Source organism: Falco cherrug, chromosome 12, assembly GCF_023634085.1.
Source record: "Falco cherrug isolate bFalChe1 chromosome 12, bFalChe1.pri, whole genome shotgun sequence".
NCBI lineage: Eukaryota > Metazoa > Chordata > Aves > Falconiformes > Falconidae > Falco > Falco cherrug.
In genome coordinates, this window is record NC_073708.1 from 68,619 (window position 1) to 88,668 (window position 20,050).

Below are 20,050 nucleotides of genomic sequence, written 5' to 3' on the forward strand. Positions count from 1 at the left end.
TGAATCCCTACAATGCTGGGCTCCAGTTTTCATGTGAGAAAAAGAAAAATTACTAATGAAGGCATTGCAGCTAATGAGTCTGATATGAAAGATGAATTGATGAATGTCTGCCATTACATCATCTTCTGTCAGCAGCATCTTTGTAAATTATGGAAAATAAAAGGAGATCTCTCTTTTTCGTTGCTTAATCATAATAATTTTGCATACTGTCACAAGAATGTCTCCTACTTTTCCACAAATTAAGAATTATGGGAAAGGATAAGGCAAGTACAGGAACAAGTAATGCTTATTTTATAATAATGATTTCTAAGGCTTTTTTCTGCAATGTTGGGTACAACTGAATTTTTTTACAACTTTTAAATGCACTTCTAACTGAGGAAGCAGAATATATGAAGAACAGTAAGGCATGCAATGTGAGCAGAAGCAAAGGTGGTTATAAAATGTTCCATGTTCGCAAAACTGAGTGACTTACGTTTGCTGTAAGCTTGTAAATGAAAATTTTCTTTAATTTGCTCCTATTTATGGGGATCACACTCCTTTAAATACAATACTGAACATGTTTGTGTTGGAATGGTTTCTGCTGATAGCCTTCGTTTTTCTTAGCACAGCAATCTTATTGTGGCAGTACTATTGAAAACCCGGCCCCTAGTGTTCAGTGAGCAAAGGTATTAATTGGAAATGCATTCATGTTTTTCAGAATTGGTGAAGGAAGAGCATGCTGGAGTTTAGGGAACGCATATACTGCTCTGGGAAATCACAGCCAAGCTATGCATTTTGTAGAAAGGCACTTGGAGGTTTCAAGAGAGGTATGATTTTCAGCGCCTAGCATATGTTGGCTTGTTGGGTTTTGCTTTCATTTACAGTGATTTTTATGGAGGTGTGTCCGTGCATGTGATTTTGAATAATGGAATGGAATGGAGTCCAAGTTAATAGCCTAGCAGAGGGATTTTTAGGCTTGTTATATACCTTTCAGTTATTACCTACTTCATTAAAAAGATGATTTTCTCAGTTTTCAACCAGGAATACTTTCTCAGCCTTTCTCTCACAGGAATCTAGGGGACAAGGTTTGCTTTAAATTTACACAGGTGTATACTTTGTCACAGTAACAGAATTGATTAGATTATTTGCTTGCAGGTAGGAGATAGAAGTGGAGAACTCACTGCTAGACTTAATCTCTCAGATCTTCAAATGGTTCTTGGGTTAAGCTACAGCACAAACAACTCCATGATGTCAGAAAGCCATGCAGCAGATAACAGTATGAATGGTATGTGCCTATTTTTGCAGCATTTTCTAACAGTGGATCTGTCGTTTGCATTGTTTTCTGACTACAGATGGTTGAGTATGCAGGTTTGAGGCTTTTTCCCCCACCAGCAAAAGAATGTTGTTTTTGTAGTATTGGACCCCTTCAGCACCTCCTTTTCTGGGGGATTTACATTGTGAATCCCAGGTTACTGCTTAGTTTCATCACATGATGCTTCTAATTATCATGCCCCCCTCCCTCCCCCCTTTTTTTTCCTTTTTAATGTGGGAGACATCTCTTTGCTGCCCAATTATGTCTTTCCTTTTTTCTTCCTACCATCTTAGTGTCGCTGGGGGTTCATTTGGTGTTCCTCTGTTCAAAGATCCATGATCCTTATTTTGTGTCCCATGACAGCAACTTATGTAGCTTAGATTGATGTGGTTCTGAAAGCTGCTTTTACTATTGTTTATTTATTCTCTACTGATCTATTTAACTGCACTATTTTGGAACTCAGAATTGCTATATCTTGGACCTTAGGTGAGTACAGCCATAGCTTTGAAGGTGATGCTGTAAGTCTTTATGATAAAAAGATGAACTTAATTCTTTCCTGAAGGTACCAGACAGAGAGTAGGACGCCGTCACAGTATGGAGAACATGGAACTCATGAAATTAACACCAGAAAAGGTTGGCACTTTTCTTCTTTCTGTTCTGCCAATGAGACTGCAATGAGAGGTTTCTAAGGGTTTAACTTCAACAGTTATAAATAGTCAGACGTTTTATACTCAACTTTGAAGGAATCAGCAGAATGTGCCATTTGCATCTTTTAATTTAGTTGATCTAAAGAGCTCGGTAAAAGCAGGTCTAACAATTCTAACAAATACTATTGTCATGTAGGTGACAGTCAGCATCTTACGTATATAATGGTTGTAACGGCTTGTGGAAAGCTTGCTTTATTCACCTCATAAATAAGAACAAATGGGGTCCCATAGTGTGCAAAGGAATGCCTTTCATCTCCTCTTTAAAAGTGGTTTAATGTTGCAGCATGACTACACCTGTGCATCAGACTACAGTTTCTAAGTTTAGCTCAGTTGCTCTGTACATATTTTTTTTTGGTTACAGTCATTTTATGGTACTTAAAATATATGTTGTGTTTTTCACTTTGGGGTTTCAACCAACTTGCAAGCCATCAGGAGTTTCAACATCCAGCGTGAGTAAGGATGCTATTTCAGAAATGCTGAAACTGAGTCACAGATAGGTGAAGTTACCTCTCCCCAAGCTCACAGAAATCTGGAGTTGTTTTTTTTTGATTAAGATACTTGTGTCAATTTTGGGGATTTCCTTCAAGTTCTGTCTGCTGTTAAATGGTGGGCTGGCAGTTCTGCATAAATGTGGCAGTCTGAAATTGCTGGGTTTCCCTCCATACTGGGATATGTAATTCCCATCTCTTCAAGAGATGCAAAGCCTGCCATCGTGTTTATCAAATAGGAAATTAAATCTCAAAGCTCACATCTGGACATCTGGTACAGCTGAAGTCAGCACTGATGCTTAAGAGCCTCCTTAGTGTGCCAGTTTAAAATGACTGTTCCTGTAGTCCAGGGTGAGTCCTCTGCAGGGAGCCTCTAAGCTTTTGGCCAGTGTCAGCTGTATTTCCTTACTCTATGAATCTATTCATCTGTGATCTCTTCTAATATACACAGCCTGTGAGTCTGTGCCCTCAATATACAGAAATGTTCCGTGTGGATTTTTGTAATGGCGTATTACCCTTATTGCAGCTTAGCTCTTATAAAGGGCTTTTTTCAAGATACTCATTGAGTAGATTCTGAAAAGTCATTCCATGTCTCTGATACATAGAACCATGTATGACACTAGCATTATGGTTTGATTGTACAGGATGCTGTTTTCTCAGAGTTGGAATCTATGTGCTGATCCTAAATAAGCCTTTAAAAGGCAAATGTTGCTGAAAGATCTGTGACTGCGCTCACAATTTCTGATGTTGAAATAAGATTATTTTTTTTATTTAGTTATTGTAAGAGTTTGTCAGTTACAAAGTGGTTGGTTTCATGGATAATTCTGTTTAATTTAGAAGAGAACTTAGCTTTATCAACCTGACGGATTTTCCCTATCTGATCTGTTCTGTTCTTCAGTGAAACAAATGGTTATTCCCGTTTGCTCTTGTGCTGGCTTTCTTTTCCCTCTTACTGTTCAATCTTTACTGGGAATTTTGTGTCTATCAGGGACTTTGTAGAAGGCTGGTAGAGTATCTGGGGTTGTAGAAGGGTTTGTTTCGTTCCAACACTTTGTAAAAATATGGATTTAAGACATTTTTCTTTCCAATTATAAGAATGTCAGGTGGGAAATGAAATAACAGCTGTGTCTGCATTTTAGCATTTACATTAGCTATGTTTCCTGCACTGCAGTCAGCAAGGAAAACTTCAGCATGTTTCATTAAATAAACTATTTGACCACATTTTAATACATTCGATGTCACACTACAGTTCAAAGACTGATGAATAACCTGCTTCAGGTAACAAGAGCTCAGTAATCACAGGTCAAGTAACAGAACCAAAACTTAAGTTTTCACATCCTCGTGGCTGGATAAACTAAGTAATGTAAAGCTGCTTCTTTTTAGCAAGGAAAAGCAGCAGCAAATAAGAGTTAATAGTGTAGGTAAAATCAGGAGGCTTAATTTCATGACTCTTGTTTTCTTAGGTTCAGAACTGGAACAGTGAGATTCTTGCTAAACAGAAACCACTGGCTGCCAAACCTTCAGCAAAACTGCATTTTGTAAATCGACTAAAAGGCAAAAAGTACAAAAAAGGCACCGCTCCCAAAGTTTTGCAGGATGCCAGTAATTCTATTGATCATCGACTTCCAAACTCTCAGAGGGTAGGTTTTGCCAGCTGTGGAGATCATACCCTTTACTAATCTGATCAAAATGATGGAAGACACATTCCTGCAGCTGTCCATTTGTTTTACTTGATTTAAACACTGTGGCTCTGTAAAACCGTGCAGAAAATGCCGTTCTGTGGCTCTCATGGGTGGTGCCAGCTTTAAGCTTTTCCTACGGTTGGAACATTTTTTTCCTGCTGAATTTTCTAAAGTTACAGCTCAGCTTGCACATACATCTTACTTCTAAGTCTCTTCCTGACCCTGCTTCTCCAAACTTAACAAAATCTAATTTTTCAGATTCAGACAGTGGGAGGTATTTTTTACTTACTTTTTAGGTTATTACACTCTTTGACAGAAGTCAGTTAAAAATAATCAAGAACAGTCATTTGATCTAGATGAGTGATGAGGGCTTTTGACCACAGACCTGAGGAAACAATGGAAACTGTTAATTGCTGTTCTTGGGGTTTTTAATCTCATGGGCATTTTGGGTTTTGGCTGAATGGCTGAGGAGGAATAACTCCAGCTCTACTGATCAGAGTACTGCTTCTTTCTATTTCAGGGAATGAAATGTTTCTAATATATTTTACTTCCCAAAAACACTTCCCGTATTATTAGCATTTCCTCTTACGATACATCTCTGCCTATAAAAATGGATGACTAAATAAAAATGCATTTAATGGATTTCAGATATGCAAATATGAACTCATATTACTGGATTGAAACTGTGAGGCCGTTGTCCCAGTTGTAGGTACTCCAGAGTTCAGAATACCCCTAACTCTTCTATCCTTTTCAGAAAAGCAGCCGAGAGACAGTGGCAGATGAAGGGTTCTTTGATCTGCTGAGTCGATTCCAGAGTAACAGGATGGACGATCAGAGATGCTGCTTCCAGGAGAAGAACAGATTCTCAGCTGCTTCAGTGGCAAAATCCTCTACTCCACCTAAAACAATGAGAAAATGTAATTTTTTAAAAGAAAAACCCCTATCTGACTTTTGTCCCTGCCAAATACTATTTTGAAAATGTATTTGCATGCAAGACTTATTATGGAAAGGAACTTATTTCTAGGTTAACTTGTTTTCTTCCTTCTCCATAGCCTTTTCTACTTATGTAGTCTCACCCCACACAGATGAATTTCTAGACCTACTTGCTAGCTCACAGAGTCGCCGGCTAGATGACCAGCGTGCTAGCTTTAGTAATCTGCCTGGACTTCGTCTTAATCAACATGACAGTCAGTCAGTCCTGGGTCACCTCATGGCAAGTAACAACAGAGAACTAGATGATGACTTCTTTGATATATTGATAAAATGCCAGGTATGTTTTTTTACAAAAAATTTTCAGATTCTGAGTCTCTGGGGATTTGATTTGTGCATTCTGCTATTAGGTTTAAGTAAGCCACCTTGTTTATCATGTGGTTTTAAGATACAAAGTGGCAGGTAAGTAAAAACAGAACAAAAAATAAGGGAGTTTCTTTTGGTTGGCTTTTTTTTTGTTTGTGGGTTTTTTCTTGTTTTGTTTTGTTTGCAATTTCTCTTGTTTAGATTTTTTTCCCCCCAAGTTATCCGTGTATAGTAAGTGTAACTTTGGTATTTATACCACGTTATCCTTTTTAAGTAACAAATGCTGAAAAAGTGAAGGAAAACAAGTGAAGCTATTAAAAGGAACATGTAAAATGATTTTAAGAAAAAGTGTTTAGATCTGGCTTGTTAGGAAGGCACCTGATATCCTAACTTATCAAATGAAAGAATTCAGTATCAAAGTTTTAGTGGTAATAGTGATTACCATTCCAGTCATGTTAGGTTTAAATAATAGTTCATAGCAATATACAAGTGAGGCATCTGTTTGTCAATTACAGCATTGATATATATATATATATATACTAATTAGTCTAGAAATAATTTAATTTAAAAGACTTGGGTCAATAAGGATCTCAAAATACAAAATTCAGATACCGAGTTCTCCAGAGTTAACCAAGTATGTTAGCTTTTGTGGGGAGCAGCACCTGGAATTGAGTGTTCATCAGCCTGATGAAATACTGTGTTCTGTGTTAGCAGCTTGTCTGTTACTTCTCTGAAGCAAGCAAAGAATCTAGTTGTTAATATGGTACCTTTTGTTGCTTCACATGCACTCTATGTAGCAAATGTAATGCAATAATTGACCCTGCTTATTGAGAAAGGAATAGGAAAATGTAATCCCCTCCATCCTTATAGATGCTACTGCTTTAAACAGAAGCACAAAAGGTGCCTTCTGAGACTTTTTGTCCAGGGTCTGTCCCGCACTGAAAGCCATGCTTTTCCCCGTGTGACCATCTTCCCCTCCAGCCTGTTGCTGTGAGAAATCCCCATTCCCAGCTAAGGCAAAGGGGCTCCTGTAGATGGCTGCAGTCCACAGGCAGGCCCAGGGCAACAGGCCAATGCTTGTAAAATCTGACCGGGAGGAGGTGGCTGCGTGAAAGGAGCACAGAAGCTCTTTCACATCACAGAGATGTTAGTGAACTGCTCTGGAACGTGGTGATGAAAACGTACCAGTTGCTGGAGTTTGGAAGACAACTTTCCCCCAATATTGCCTTTCCAAATCTGACAACAGTGTGGCCATTTTTTACTCCCTGTATAAGGAAAGGAAGACGACCCTATTCCTGTTGCATGAGACTAGAAATACCATGTACTCATCTTAAAATCCCTTTTCTGAACATAGGACACAAATCTCACTCTGTAACAAGAACTACATTGCAGAGTTTATTTTCAGGACGTTTAACTTTGTGGACAAGTGGTTCAGAGAAACCATTTTAGCTACACTTGTACTCTTACTAATTTCATTTGAGAAGTTTAACTTGAAACAAAACTTAGAAATTAAATCCTTATAATAGCTTTAAATCTGAAAACAAAAGCTTCTAGTAACTTTTTACTTTTATCATTTGCTTGTTTTATTATATATACTCCTGTAAATATGCATCTTTTATTGCTTGGTCTGGCTGTAGGGTTCCAGACTAGATGATCAAAGATGTGCTCCTCCATCACCTGTGAAAGGACCAACTGTACCAGATGAGGATTTTTTCAGCCTGATTTTGCGATCGCAAGCTAAGAGAATGGATGAACAAAGGGTCCATCTACCCTCAACTATAAAGGGACCAAATTCTAGCTGAACAAACGGGCACGTATTGTACAGTAGCATCTTAGGTATTGTTTTTGTTTGCTGGAAAAACATGCATGCCTTTTTACAGAAGACTGCAATTAATAGTATTGTCTCCTGTCTAATTTTTTTGGTACAAATAGCAGCAGCATCACACTTGTGACCAGTAGTTAGAGCTGCCGCTGCTCTTTGCAGCTGCTTTGAGCAGTGTCTGAGATACAGCAGTCGGTATCCCCCTCATAACTGCCTCTGTAATTTTTCCCAGTCAAGGTAGACTTACTGATGATGTGTGGATCCTACCATTGTCTTAATCTAGTGTAACACCTAAATTTGTACATTCTTTTTAAAGAAAACTTGATTTTTATTTTTTTCTGATTTGTACCTCCCTGGAAAAAGGTCCTGGTTTCTTATACTTTTTTTAATAATAAAAAAAATTATTGAGACATAGCTTCGGTACTCTGTCTTTCAAACTGTGTTTCTGCAAAGAAACTGATTTTTTTTTTTTTTTTAAAATCAAACCTTAGTTTTTATTCTGTTTAATACAAAAATAGTCTTTTCAAAACATGCTGGGGTTTTTGGGTAGTATTTAGTTAAGTGTTTCCTGTATTACTCAGCACAGTTTTACAACCAAAAGAATTTTCTAAGATGATACACTTTTTTTAAGTAACAGCTGCCAGTGCTGTTCTGTAGATCATGTGGGACACATCCTGCACCAGGGAATCACAGGGGTGGTAGGTACTTGGCATGAACTACCATGGATGTCAGGTAATTCCTGCAGTAATTGAATGTAAAATGTTACTGGCAGTAAATATATGTATGCTGCTTATTACCTGACCTCAGCTACTCCTCCTCTTGGTACAGACATGCTGTGCTGAGGTAGTTCTCAGGAACCCTGAGGGCTGCGTGTTGTTTTTAAGCATAGGTATCTTGAGTTAAAAACCACTGGTTTTACCACCAAAGGTGGCAAACTGTTCACTTCAGGTATTTACAAATGAAGTGACGTCATTTTTTTGTTGAAGTATTATACCCCTAGAGGAGAACCTGCAGCTAATTTTAGCTTCAGTGTAAAATGGCATTGTAAGAATAGTCAGATGTAGGCTGCATATAATTAAAAGTATTTTACAATTACTGAGTTTTACAAACCTTCTCTTGCAGCTTTTTTAGCACTGAAATTGAATCCTACTGCAACTAAAACTGTCTTCCTGCTTTTAAGGAGAAATGCCTGAATATTCTGCCAAAAAGCATGTGTTACCATCAGTTTATTGCGCTGATCTCTGGTACTTGGTGCTATTCCCTGTTCAGCTCTGAACTGCCCTAAAAAACATGTGATACAACATCAGCTTCTCACTCCTCTGGAAATTACTAAACTAAAAGAAAATCAAGCTGTCCTAAAACCGAGCTGACAAGCAAAACACTGATTTTTAAAGAATATAAACAAAGATAGACCTCAGGACTATCTTGTAGACCTCAGAATAGCTGCAGTCTTACATGGAACGGAAACTTGCAAGTTTCTTCAGGCTGTGTGAGTCACCTGACTGGGCTTGCATTTTGCTGTATCAAGAGTATCGGTGCTTTTCCACTGCCGAGCATCTAGTTTTTACTAAAACTTAGTACACGAACTTGATTTCAAACAAAAGCCAACACCCCGCAAGTGGTTTTCTTTGCCACTTAAAGTGGTATTATCTTACTTTTTACTTACACATCTATCTCAAATTCCAGAAACAGCAGGTATACTTGTTCTTGGTTTTTAAAACCCCACCTCACAGGTATGCATGCTAATGCTCTGACGCAAGACGAGTTCCTATCAGGTCACTGACATTCTCTTTTCTGCATTTGAGAGCTACCGCACAACTAGCAAGTATGTGACAACTGAAGATTAGATGATACTTACAGCAACGGCTTACAGGGCTTCCTTAGTCTCCTTCCTGTAAGTCACAGGAACTGCTTTTTCTTTGCTTCACATGGTTCCATTGCAGAACTTTTCCCTTCTAGGTTTTTATTAGGATCACAGTTTTCTCCAGTCTCTCGCTCTGCTTTGCCTGTCTCCTGTTTCTGCTGCTCAAGTGCATGTCCTTCAGTAAGGTTTTCAGCTGTGATAGTTTCTAGTCTACAAACTTCAGACTCAGAGTGCAACCTGTTCTGTAAAAATTAATAAGAAGCTATTAAGAAAGCAATCCAAAGTGATGGCATCTAGTGCTTCAGGTGCATCTCAGCTCAATGGCCAGAACCACCCCAAAGCCATGACCGCTGTCTTTTTTTCCTGGGGAAGCAATACATGTAAACAAGCACAATCTAGAGTGTAAGTCTGTTTTTAATGTTCTACAGTTTACAAAAAAAGTCAGCACTGCTTTTTTTCCCCCGCCTTTCTTCTGTGGGTAATTGTGTCAACCAGGTTGACATAAGTACTGATCTCTCAAAATATAACTTATTTAAGTCTTTGATGTAGAGGGTTTTTAATTCAGTAGTTTCCTGCCAGAGTGAGCAACTGCAGAGTGTTTTTCCAGAACAAAACATGCCCAAGACACCTCTACCAAACTGTTCTAAAGGACGTACCTTGTAGTTCCCCTAATCTACTCTCTCCCCAGACTCTGGGTTAGGCTTGTTGTTTAAACATGTTCTAGCAGGTGACATTAAAACACATTTAATTTAATCCCAGCTCAAAGAGCACCAGGACTAACATACACCAGGTTCTGGTTTGTGAGACTCTTCTACTTGCTTGTCTGGCTCATTGCCTGTATGCACAACATCAGGACTTCTGCTGCCATTTCCTGCTCTTACAGGAGCAGCTCCTCTGTTATAAGGTCCTCTGCAAATGCAAGGAGGCTTCTGCAAATAACAGCCATCTGATTTACTCCCATCGTATTGCCCAAAGTCTATTTTCTCCTGTTGACTGTCAGGTGAAGGAAGGCTCTTCTTCTGAAAAGATGTTAAGTATCTTAACATAGACACTGATGATCCTGCACCATAGCAGAAAGCCTGCAGGGGGGGAAAGGAGAAAGCAAAATATTTGCAGTTTATGTTTTTCACACAGAATTCAAAATCATGTGTCTGAAAAGCACTGAGAGAAAACCTTGGGTGATCAAAACGCCTACAGTAAAATTCAAGGTTTCTGCAGTCTGAGCACACTACAGGCTGCCAGACTGGATGTAGTTCATCTTGGTGCTACAGTAAAGATGTTAAAGGCTCTAACTCAATGCTTGGTGTACAAAATGCCAATAATATACATCCCTGTGTAATAATGGGAACCAAGCTGCAATAAACTGTCAGAGAATCTTAAGATTTTAACCAGTCTAACATTTTATCCTGCTTGTGAGATGTGGTTTAAATAGAAACTTAACCTATTTGAATTGCTAAACCAACTGTACTATGAAGATTTTGTCAAGAAAAATCCCTTGTAGAAATAATTTTGTGCATGCTAAGAAATCTGTTCAGTAGTACAAGATATCATAGATAATTATAAATAAGTTTAGTATATAAAAAATAAAACAGAGCTTTTAAATATAAGAGAAATGTATACAAACCACAACAGACAAAGCCATCATAATTAGCACTGGAACCTGCAGAATAAATGGTATCTCCTTCATAAGTGCTTTGATGAATTCACCAATACCTTGTCCTATGTGCTTTAGAGGCTCAGTTACAAAGTTGGTGAAAGTAACTGTGAATGCCTAGAAAAATACAAATAGAAAAATAATGTAGTCATTGATTACAAAGTTAAGCATAAATGGGCTCTTTGGGCTTGGTGTATACCTTTGTCGGTGGAACCAGCAAAACAGGATTTACTAGCAGAGTTTCATAGTACTTTTGACAGGGATCATCCTGAAAAGTCCATTTACTTCTGAGCCATTCTGTAGACAAAGCACAGACATGTTTTTACTACTTGTAAAAAATATATTTTATGACACAGTAGCCATACAGAATAGTAAGCTATACAGTATATACAGAAATTAGCATTTCAATTATAGATGTAAGAAAACCTTTCCAGATATGGTTCAAAGCTCAGATTTTGCTTCCTAGATTTCAAGGGACTATTTTAGTTATAAGCAGAAAGCCTTACTCCTTAAGGGGACTTGTAAGTTATAAACAAGTAATTTATGACATCAGTGTTTCTGTAGTTTGATTTTAGTGCAGTCAGAACATAAACCATAGAAATCAGACATGAACAGAGCAATCACAATCAATTATAAAGGAAAGACCATAATCAGCACTCATTAAGAGTTGCCACCATTAATCTACATGCTGTAGCAATGGATAACAAATAATGGGTAATAAATTCAGCTTTCTCTCTAAAATAGTAACACTTGAGTAAGTAGTTAAAGATCTAATTTCTGAAGTTCATTGTACTTGCAGGCCTGCCAGATGGAAAAAAAATACATTTTTTCTTGAATTCTGCCCTCCTACCTTCAATAAAGGGCACTGAATGGTACTGGGAGAGGGCAGTTGAGGAAACACTCACAGGGTATGATATAAGGAAAAGTAGTAACACCATCACATGCTCTAAGCACGGTTTTGTGATCAGCTCTTCTCCCAAGGCCTAGAAAATAAAGTCTTGTAGAGTGGAAAAATGGCACAACTACATATTCATGTATTGCTGAAGAAAAGTCAATGAAGAAATCAGAGTATTCTTGGATACTATTACTGAATATTTTGTGATCTTAAATACTATTACAAAATAATGAAACAAATATTTACCAATAAGACTTTCCCCCCAGTCCAACTTCTCAGCACAGATATTATCAAACTTCCCCATTTTCGCAATTTCTGCTTGATGCTGCGCAAAGGCCAGCTGCAAAAGGATAGGAATTATTTGTAAAATGCAAAACAAGGTGGCCCTGGACACAGAACACCTGTGTCCACGTAGCACTGCCCCTGAGCTAACAATGTCTGATTTTAGCAGGTTTGAGATAATTACCCTGGTAAATCTGTATTAAGAGAAGTTTGCTACCTGAACAATTTAAGAGTTACATTTTAAGAACTTCCTGGGAATGGATAAACACTACCGAGATGGCTCCCTCTGAGTTACTCTCCAAACAGAGTCTGAATTACTAAAAGAGCAGACTTCAACATTCAAAGGTACAAGTTCAGGGTGAAAGTAATCTGGTGACATCTTGTTTCCTTAAAGCTCCAGGATTAAAACCAGAGACAGCTGCCATGCAGTTACTAATTAAAAACATCAGGACATACTCTTATTTTTTTTATTTGAAAAAATACCTGTATTCATTATAATTTTGCCTTAGAGTTTGCAACTGATAATCAAACAGAAAAAGTTAAGTAATCTGTTGAACTCCTGACATTCTTCACTGGCTCAATCAAAGCCCTCCGCATGGCAGTCCACTTGTGCTCAAGAGCCACCCCACCCTGGCACTCTGCTATTCCCAGGTGTGACAAGCTGCAGTTAAATGCTGAAGACAAGACTGAGGACCAAGATTTTGTGGCTGGGCTATGACCTAGTAGCATAAATTCCTCCTCATTAAAACCAATACCAGTGCACAGTCAGACACTTGTATCATCAACAAGGTATTGATAGCTCGTCCATCTCACATTAGTTTCAGCGAGGAAATCTTAAGGAAAAACTCCCCACAGTAAATTTTTGTAAGACTTTTCTACCAAACTGCTTTAGACATTTTACGTCTCCCTTGTCCATGCAGTAAAATCACAGTTCTACTGCTTTATGAATTTTGTGCACCTCTGTGACCGGATAAAAGTTGGCAGGGTTTCTTTTACTCTTTAAGCCTAATACACCTGTCCACATGCAAAATAAAATGTTGATCCCTTTATTTACTTTGCTGTCAATTATTGCTTTATATAAACTCACTAAAGGAACTAAATAACCATGATTCCCTCATAACTGTGGAATTTTAAGACTAAAAGACATTAAGATTTCAGAACAACTTACCTTATACAAGTAAAGCCAATTCCATGCAAAACTGATGGGTAAACTTACTAATAAAAGTCGTTTTACTTGAAAAAACCAATGAATAGGTGTCCAGAGCTCTGTAGCTATTACAATTACAATGCACACTAAGCACAAGAGTATCTGAAAGAGAGAATAGGAAAAAATTATGATCCAGATTGGGAATTTTCCAAGCTTACTACCAGTAAGGAACATGAAGGAACTTCCAACTTTTGTTTTTACTAGCATCATTTACACAGAACAGCTGAGATAATTTTTCCTTACTTTCACAGCATATCTACAGCAGTACCAAGGCAGAAAAGTGTCACACTATTATTAGTAGAAGTCATTCCTACCACAGCCTTACATTGCAGTTGCTCGTTTCTTTCTTGTCATATTTACTTTTTTCTTCCTTATGTTACCTACCATGCTTTAAAATTATAATTGGTTAATTTACTGCTTGAGTAGTATGTGCCTGGGAACACCTGCTGCCAGCTCCTGCAGTTTGGTGAAGTAACAAAGTTACAGTTTGGGTAAAAGCAGGAAGACGTCAGAGAAGCACTTCACAGTCTCTTTCTGTTCCAGGACCCCTAACAGCAAGGCTATGCCACCGGCCGCTTGCTTTTCTCATTTGGCTTCCATTGACCCCCTCAAAACTAGACAGGCTACTTTCAAGATTATGTCAGCATAAAATGTTAGCACATTCTGAATTGTAAAGATTTATTCAGAGAGCTTCAGCTTATTACAGATCCTTAGCTCTTGTAATTCCATTTTAGAGAACATGACATTTTCACAGTCGCATTCTGCTCCTCTCCAACACTAAAATTTCTTTTCCCCACAAAATTCACAAAAACCTCTAGCTTGGTAAGAACTCAAATATCTACTTGTCTCAATATAAATATATTCCAGCTCCTGCAGAAGCTGACAGCTTCAGCATCTATTTGACTGAGAGACAAATCTAGAAAATTTGTAACGCACGAGTTGTCAGTTTAAGTGGCAACAAAGTACTGGAGTCTAATGAGTCACACAACACAGATATAAAGCAGAAAGAGAAAAAAGAAAGCACATCAGAAAACACCACAAAGCTACAATAAGAAAAGATGACCACAGGAATAAAAACCCCGAGTTCTTCCTCCAAGTGAATATATCACCTCTGCCTCCAGCAACCATGAAACAAAAAGCGACTCCCTGCAAGTACAGTGGAAAGTACTGCTTTACACGTGGAGTTGACATGGTAATATTCAGTGCCTAGACTTGCACAAAGAAACTGGAGAAAACGGCAATTCAAAAACAACAAAACCCCCTTTCTTCTTCTCTTACCAGAAACATAGTATACAGATCAATTCCAAAACTGTCTTCAAATCTCCAGTGCCAAGCTTCATAATCATGGTGCTTAAAATTGACCAAAATATCACTAAGTGCATCATCCACAGCACCTGACTGCCAAGTCTCCTCATTGAGAAACCTGAGGATCTCCAAATATGTCTGTTTTGTAAGGATGATCTCAGCATCATAATGGACATGGCCCACATTTTCTTCAGGCTGCATTAAAAGCAATAATGGTTAAATAATGGTTAATAATAATTGTTATGAGTAATAGTTAAAAGCTGCTTATTGGAAATAGAAGTACAAATGAAAAACTGTGTCCCTAGCCAAAAATATGATTATATACCCTTCATTGTACAAACAAAAACCTGTATCCCTAGCCAAAAATCCGATTATATACCCTTCATTATGTAGCAGCACCTTTTTGAAGCAGACTACAGGATGAAGGCATGGGACAGGGTGCACACTGATTCTATAACCTTTTTGTTCATTCTTCTAAACTACATAAAACACAAATTCAGCTGGTTTCTACTAGTCTAATTCTACGCAAAATCCTAAAAAAAAAAATGAAGTGAGTTATCTCACCTGTTACTGAAATTTTAGAACCACTTCTCATTAACAAGTAATTACGAATGCGCTATGTGTGCCTTGATCATGGCTAGGTAATACAGATAGAAGCCATTAAATACTGAAATAAGAAATCTTACATCGCCAGGTATGATTTCTTTGTTAAATTTAATTTCAGTTACTGCCAAAAATTTATTCCCCTATCTCTGAATAGAAAAAAAAATATCTCCAAAGACAATATAACAAAGAAAGTAGTAAAGTGATTCTTATATGCAAACTCTAATAAGCTGCTATTCCTAGATGGTTCACATGGTAGAGTCTAAAACAAAGGCCTAAAAGGTCTACTACAAACAAACAAACAAAATCTGGCTCTTTCAAGTTTAACAACCATTAGCATGAACTGAACAGGCTGCATCCCAGCAACAGATATGTAGATACATACTCTGAAATCACGTCTTCCTTTGGATGCTTTATAGACCAAACAGCAACTGTCCTGAGCAAACACTACGAACCAACAGCAACACTGGATGCATATACCTCTATCATTTTTTCCTTGGCAATTTAGTTCCCTTCATTTTAATTTAAAGTACTTGATAACTGTGAAAACCACATGAAGTAGTAATACAGATTCTACTCTGCCCTGGTGAGGCTGTATCTGGGGACACTGTGTCCAGTTCTGGGCTCCCCAGTTCAAGAGAGACAGGGGACTACTTGAGAGGGCAGGTCCGGGGGAGGGCTACACAGATGATGAGGGGCTGGAGCATCCCCCTTATGGGCAAAGGCTGAGAGAGCTGGGGCTGTTCAGCCTGGAGAAGAGAAGGCTGAGAGAGGATCTCATCAACGTCTACAAATACCTTAAGGGCAAGTGTTAATAGGACGGGGCCAGGCTCTGTTCATGGTGCCCAGCGACAGGACAAGGCAACGGGCACCAACTGTAACACGGGAATTCCCATCTGAATATGAGGAAGAATTTCTTTACCTTGAGGGTGTCAGAGCCCCAGCACAAGCTGCCCAGAGAGGCTGGGCAGTCTCCTTCTCTGGAGACATTCAAACCCACCTGGACGCAATTGTGGGCAACCTCCTCCAGGTGATGCTGCTTTAGCAGGGGGGTGGACAAGATGGTCTCCAGAGGTCCCTTCCAGCCCTGACCATGCTGTGATTCTGTGCATTAATTTTTAATGACTGCTCAAATACTTACAAGGCCTAGTTTTCCAGCTTCATTTAAAATCTTATTCAAGTATCGCTTAAAAATATAAAAGCTACGGCTTTCACGTAATTTTGCATTCCTCTTCTCACAATCTGCAATCTGCAATATAAAGACACTTTTATTCACTTCTTGCTCAAACCAGCTTGTTCATAGCAGAAACCCCCCCCCTACCAACACATTAAAGTCAGGATTAACAGAGGTGTATTTCTTTAGTTCAGCAATAATCCCACAATGAGTACAACCAGATAAAAAGTGTAAGCAGTCACTGAAGATAGTCCTTTCCATGGGACTCGCCAGTACTGGACAGTTCAATCTGCTCATAATGTGGTTTGAATACTAACCTCAGGAAGACTAGAAAAAACTAAAGATCTGGATCTCCTTAAATTTTAAGTTTACATGAGGAAAAAAAAAAGTAACTGTAAAAAGTACTAAGTAGTTAAACTAACATTATAATGACATAGCCCATTGGGTCTCCAAATGGCTGAGGGAAGTGAGAGCCCAAGTAGCCACACAAGCATCACCGCATCCTCCTGATCTCAGAAGGAGCAGCAGCATGGGGGTCTTACAGCAGCTTCTGAGAGCTGCAGCACGGCACATTACGGCCAGCCACAAATGTGTTCTCTATGCCTACAACCCACCCCTTAAAATCCAACAGAACTGAAAAACTTGAAAATGGAAGGTCAGGTTTCTTGGCTTTTGGGCAGCAGGATGTAACATCGGCACCGCATGTTTAAACTGCTGACACTGGACAGAAGCGTGTAGCTCCTATCAACTTCTGTTACACTGTAAAATGTTTCAGGAAACTGACCTTGGTAGGCAGAGCAGCAATTCAGAATTGAATTCAAACTACTTCCAGCCTCTCCTCTGCATAAAGAGGTTCCCCTACATAACGCACAGTGTCTTGCAAGTTATGCCAGCAATTCACCTGTTCTATACTATCCAGAAAAGCATCATCAGAAAGCACGAACTGTAAAAGGCTGGAAAATATTCTGAAGTTCCATAACAAACCTTCTGTTGCAAGGAATCTAATTCCCTGGCACAGCTCGGCAAGATTTCAGTACTGACTGTATCCACAGCATTATCCTGAGAGTCATGATAGTTTGCCTAAAATTACACAAGAAAAAAGACATATTTTTAGAACCAAAGAATGTGATCAACATGCCAAGTTGCACTTCTATAGTCAGATCACTTCAGGTAAAAGGAGCAAAGGAGCTAAAAACTGAGTATTGGTCTTTGCTGCTAACACTCTCCCAGTGATACTCCAGCTGGCCTCTCTGCTGTTATTTTAGGCTCCAAATATACAATTGCTGTAAGTTTATCTAAATGCGTGCTGCCTTCAAAAGGTGAGGTCTTGCCCTGCCCTCCCCCATCTGCCCTTTCCCCTCCTCTGAGTGTTGGTGCACCATGCGGTGCATCAGATTAGATAACTGGACTGGTTAAGAACTGACTCAGCAAGCAAAGAGGCAGTTTGTCATCCAGACAAATTCCCAATCCAGCTGGCCATGCAGCTAGCCAGACTGAAGGTAAACACAAAACCTCATTCTCAGCTGCATGCCTATCCTTTCCTGTTCCCCCTTCACTCTGAAACATCCCATTTTTTCCTGTTGATTGCTCAGACTTAGCTTTAGCAGTGCTTCTTTTAAACAACCAGGCATGCACATTGAGGGAAGTCTCCAAAAGGAAGTGCAACATCACACAAATCAGTGCACTCAGGCTGGTAGGAAGTTTGGTTTTGAGGACTTGGTTGGCTCACACAGCCTGCCTACCTAAAATCTCTCACAGCACAGCAGAAAAGAAATCCTGAAAAGATGGATTAGCCCGAAGCAGTTGTTTTTCTCCTTTAAGATGCAGTTCTATTTTCATAGGAGACAACAGTAAAACTCCTAATTTTTTTTCATAAAAGCTGAAGCAGTTGAGCACCAAGTTCAAAAGCTCCAAAGCTTGCTGCTTAGCTTTAGGGATGCTAATGACTGTCTGGGGAAGTTGGGGCAGGTGCAGGCTGAGGAGGAACTCTATGGAAAGAAATAATGCAGTCTGCATTTTTTTAAGCTTCAGAAAATTATGTTCTGAAGTGTTAAATGGTATTGTTCAAGACTGCAAAAACAAACCTAAAAGCTGAAGAATGACAAAAAATCAAGGGTGCCCATACAATCAACCACAGTTTACAGTGCCATATGTAATGGATAATACGCATCTCATGATACACGTCCACCCCTCATACAAGACAAGTGAAATGATTCACCTTGTTAAAACTAGCTTTTCATATTTGATCTTCTCCTCAGTGTTCATGAATTATTAACAGTACAGAGTACAGCACTCAATCCCTATTCTGATCATTCTTCTGAAAACTCAGACGCCCAGCAATATAGAACAACATTGGCTTTCATAATACACTCACACAACAAATGGGGTTTACTCCCATACTGCTGGGGAACTGGATAATTCAAGTAAAATATAACCATTAACATGAATTCCCTCAACTTTTATCAGCTAGGAACTTAATTTTCAAGACAGCACTATACTTGAGAAACTAGCAAGCGCTGCTTAACACAGTACTTCTCAGAGAAATAACTTGTGGAGCCACAACCTGCATAATGAATGACCACCTGTGGAAAGACAAAAGCATGGCTGCTGTGACTTGATCAGCGTGCAATGAAACGCCTCAGTAAAAGGCCCTAAGCTAATTATCTACAATAATACAGATTGCTATTTTTTCCCCTGCAATTTTAACAATGGCTACACAACATTCTCCTGCAGATATAAACTTGTAAGACCTTAAAAAGACCATAACTATCATTTTCTAATGTCATGATTTAAAGGCAGTCTTTCAACAGTGTGCGGCTCAAGCACCATTCGGAAGAGGCACCTATTTGTGTGTCCCTTCTTTTTCTACCTTGTAAGGTCTTCTCATTGTTCCCGATGCTGCATCGTAATTGAGCATATCTGTGGGGTCGATCCACTCATCGTCTTGAACTTTACCGCTCCCTAGTAGAACAGCTGCACACAACACCAAAGGCAACCACATCCTGTATCGCTAAATATAACAAGAAACTCGGGTATTTAGTTCACGATGTAACAGACTACAAAAACCCTGAACCAACGTTGCAACATGAAAAAGTATTCTCCACTGTTGTTTAAAAACCCTGTTCTCCATTAAGTAGGTTAAACATCACCGAGGTGTCTTTTTGCTAAAGACAACACCGGCAAGAGCATGCAACAACCCCAGCGCATTACCAGGGCGGCTGGATGCAGCTGGCGGCAGTTACCGCGGGCGTGGCCACCACAACCCAGCGCAGCCCCCCCAGCCTTGGGACAGGGCCCCAGCGCCATTGCGGCCACAGAAACGCCCCAGCAAGGCTACAAGGGCCGCGGGGGGGGGGCGGGAAGGCCTGCAAGGACAGGCCCCGCCCGGCCAACAGCCAGGGCGCTGGTACCGACGTGCCCGAGGCCGCCCGCCACCGGCCCCGCTCCCCGGCCGGCAGTGCCGCAGGCCACCCGCCGCCAGCACGGGCAGAGCCACGCAACGGGAAGCCCCATACGCGCTTCTCCCGCTCCCTCGCCGACCCCGGAGCTGCAGGAGCGGTGCCGCCCGCCCGCTCGCCCCCCGGCCCGCTCACCGCGACGAACGCGCTGGGCCCAGACGCGCGGGTTCCAGTCGGGGGCCCCGCGGCCCGCAGCGTGGCCTCCCCGGTACCAGAAGGGCTGCCCCGGTCTACCTGCCCACCCCGGAGCCGCCCCGCCTGCGCAGGGCCCCGGCGGGCTCGGCGGGGCGGGGCCACGCGCTTGTCCTTGCCCCTCGCGCCG

The 20,050-nt window shown here is 40.0% G+C and overlaps 2 protein-coding genes across 6 annotated transcripts in view; one reads left to right on the forward strand and one right to left on the reverse strand.

Annotated features, from left to right (window-relative positions):
• GPSM2 (G protein signaling modulator 2) overlaps positions 1-7,700 on the forward strand; it is a 30,925-nt gene extending 23,225 nt beyond the window's left edge. For 3 of the 4 annotated variants that reach the window (XM_055725090.1, XM_027806595.2, XM_027806594.2), the window contains 7 exons: positions 698-806; positions 1,135-1,264; positions 1,854-1,924; positions 3,950-4,126; positions 4,923-5,085; positions 5,221-5,438; positions 7,102-7,700. In XM_055725090.1, the coding sequence (XP_055581065.1) occupies positions 698-806; positions 1,135-1,264; positions 1,854-1,924; positions 3,950-4,126; positions 4,923-5,085; positions 5,221-5,438; positions 7,102-7,266 (1,033 nt within the window). In that variant the 3' untranslated portion in view covers positions 7,267-7,700. The remainder of the gene's footprint in view (positions 1-697; positions 807-1,134; positions 1,265-1,853; positions 1,925-3,949; positions 4,127-4,922; positions 5,086-5,220; positions 5,439-7,101) is intronic. The other variant, XM_027806596.2, reaches the window with a different exon arrangement.
• CLCC1 (chloride channel CLIC like 1) lies at positions 2,255-20,033 on the reverse strand. Of its 2 annotated transcripts, none has more exons than XM_055725092.1 (12): positions 19,864-20,033; positions 19,140-19,280; positions 17,255-17,350; positions 16,238-16,345; positions 14,467-14,688; positions 13,150-13,290; positions 11,946-12,039; positions 11,004-11,101; positions 10,775-10,921; positions 10,032-10,229; positions 9,145-9,392; positions 2,255-5,067 (listed from the first exon to the last, which is right to left on the reverse strand). In XM_055725092.1, exons 2-11 carry the CDS (start codon positions 19,269-19,271, stop codon positions 9,186-9,188), a joined length of 1,443 nt encoding a protein of 480 aa, XP_055581067.1. In that variant the 5' UTR covers positions 19,272-19,280; positions 19,864-20,033; the 3' UTR covers positions 2,255-5,067; positions 9,145-9,185. The 2 variants fall into 2 exon arrangements, with proteins under 2 accessions (XP_055581067.1, XP_055581066.1); XM_055725091.1 differs by having other exon boundaries at positions 9,936-10,229; positions 19,864-20,032.
• Positions 20,034-20,050: the final 17 nt, after the last annotated feature.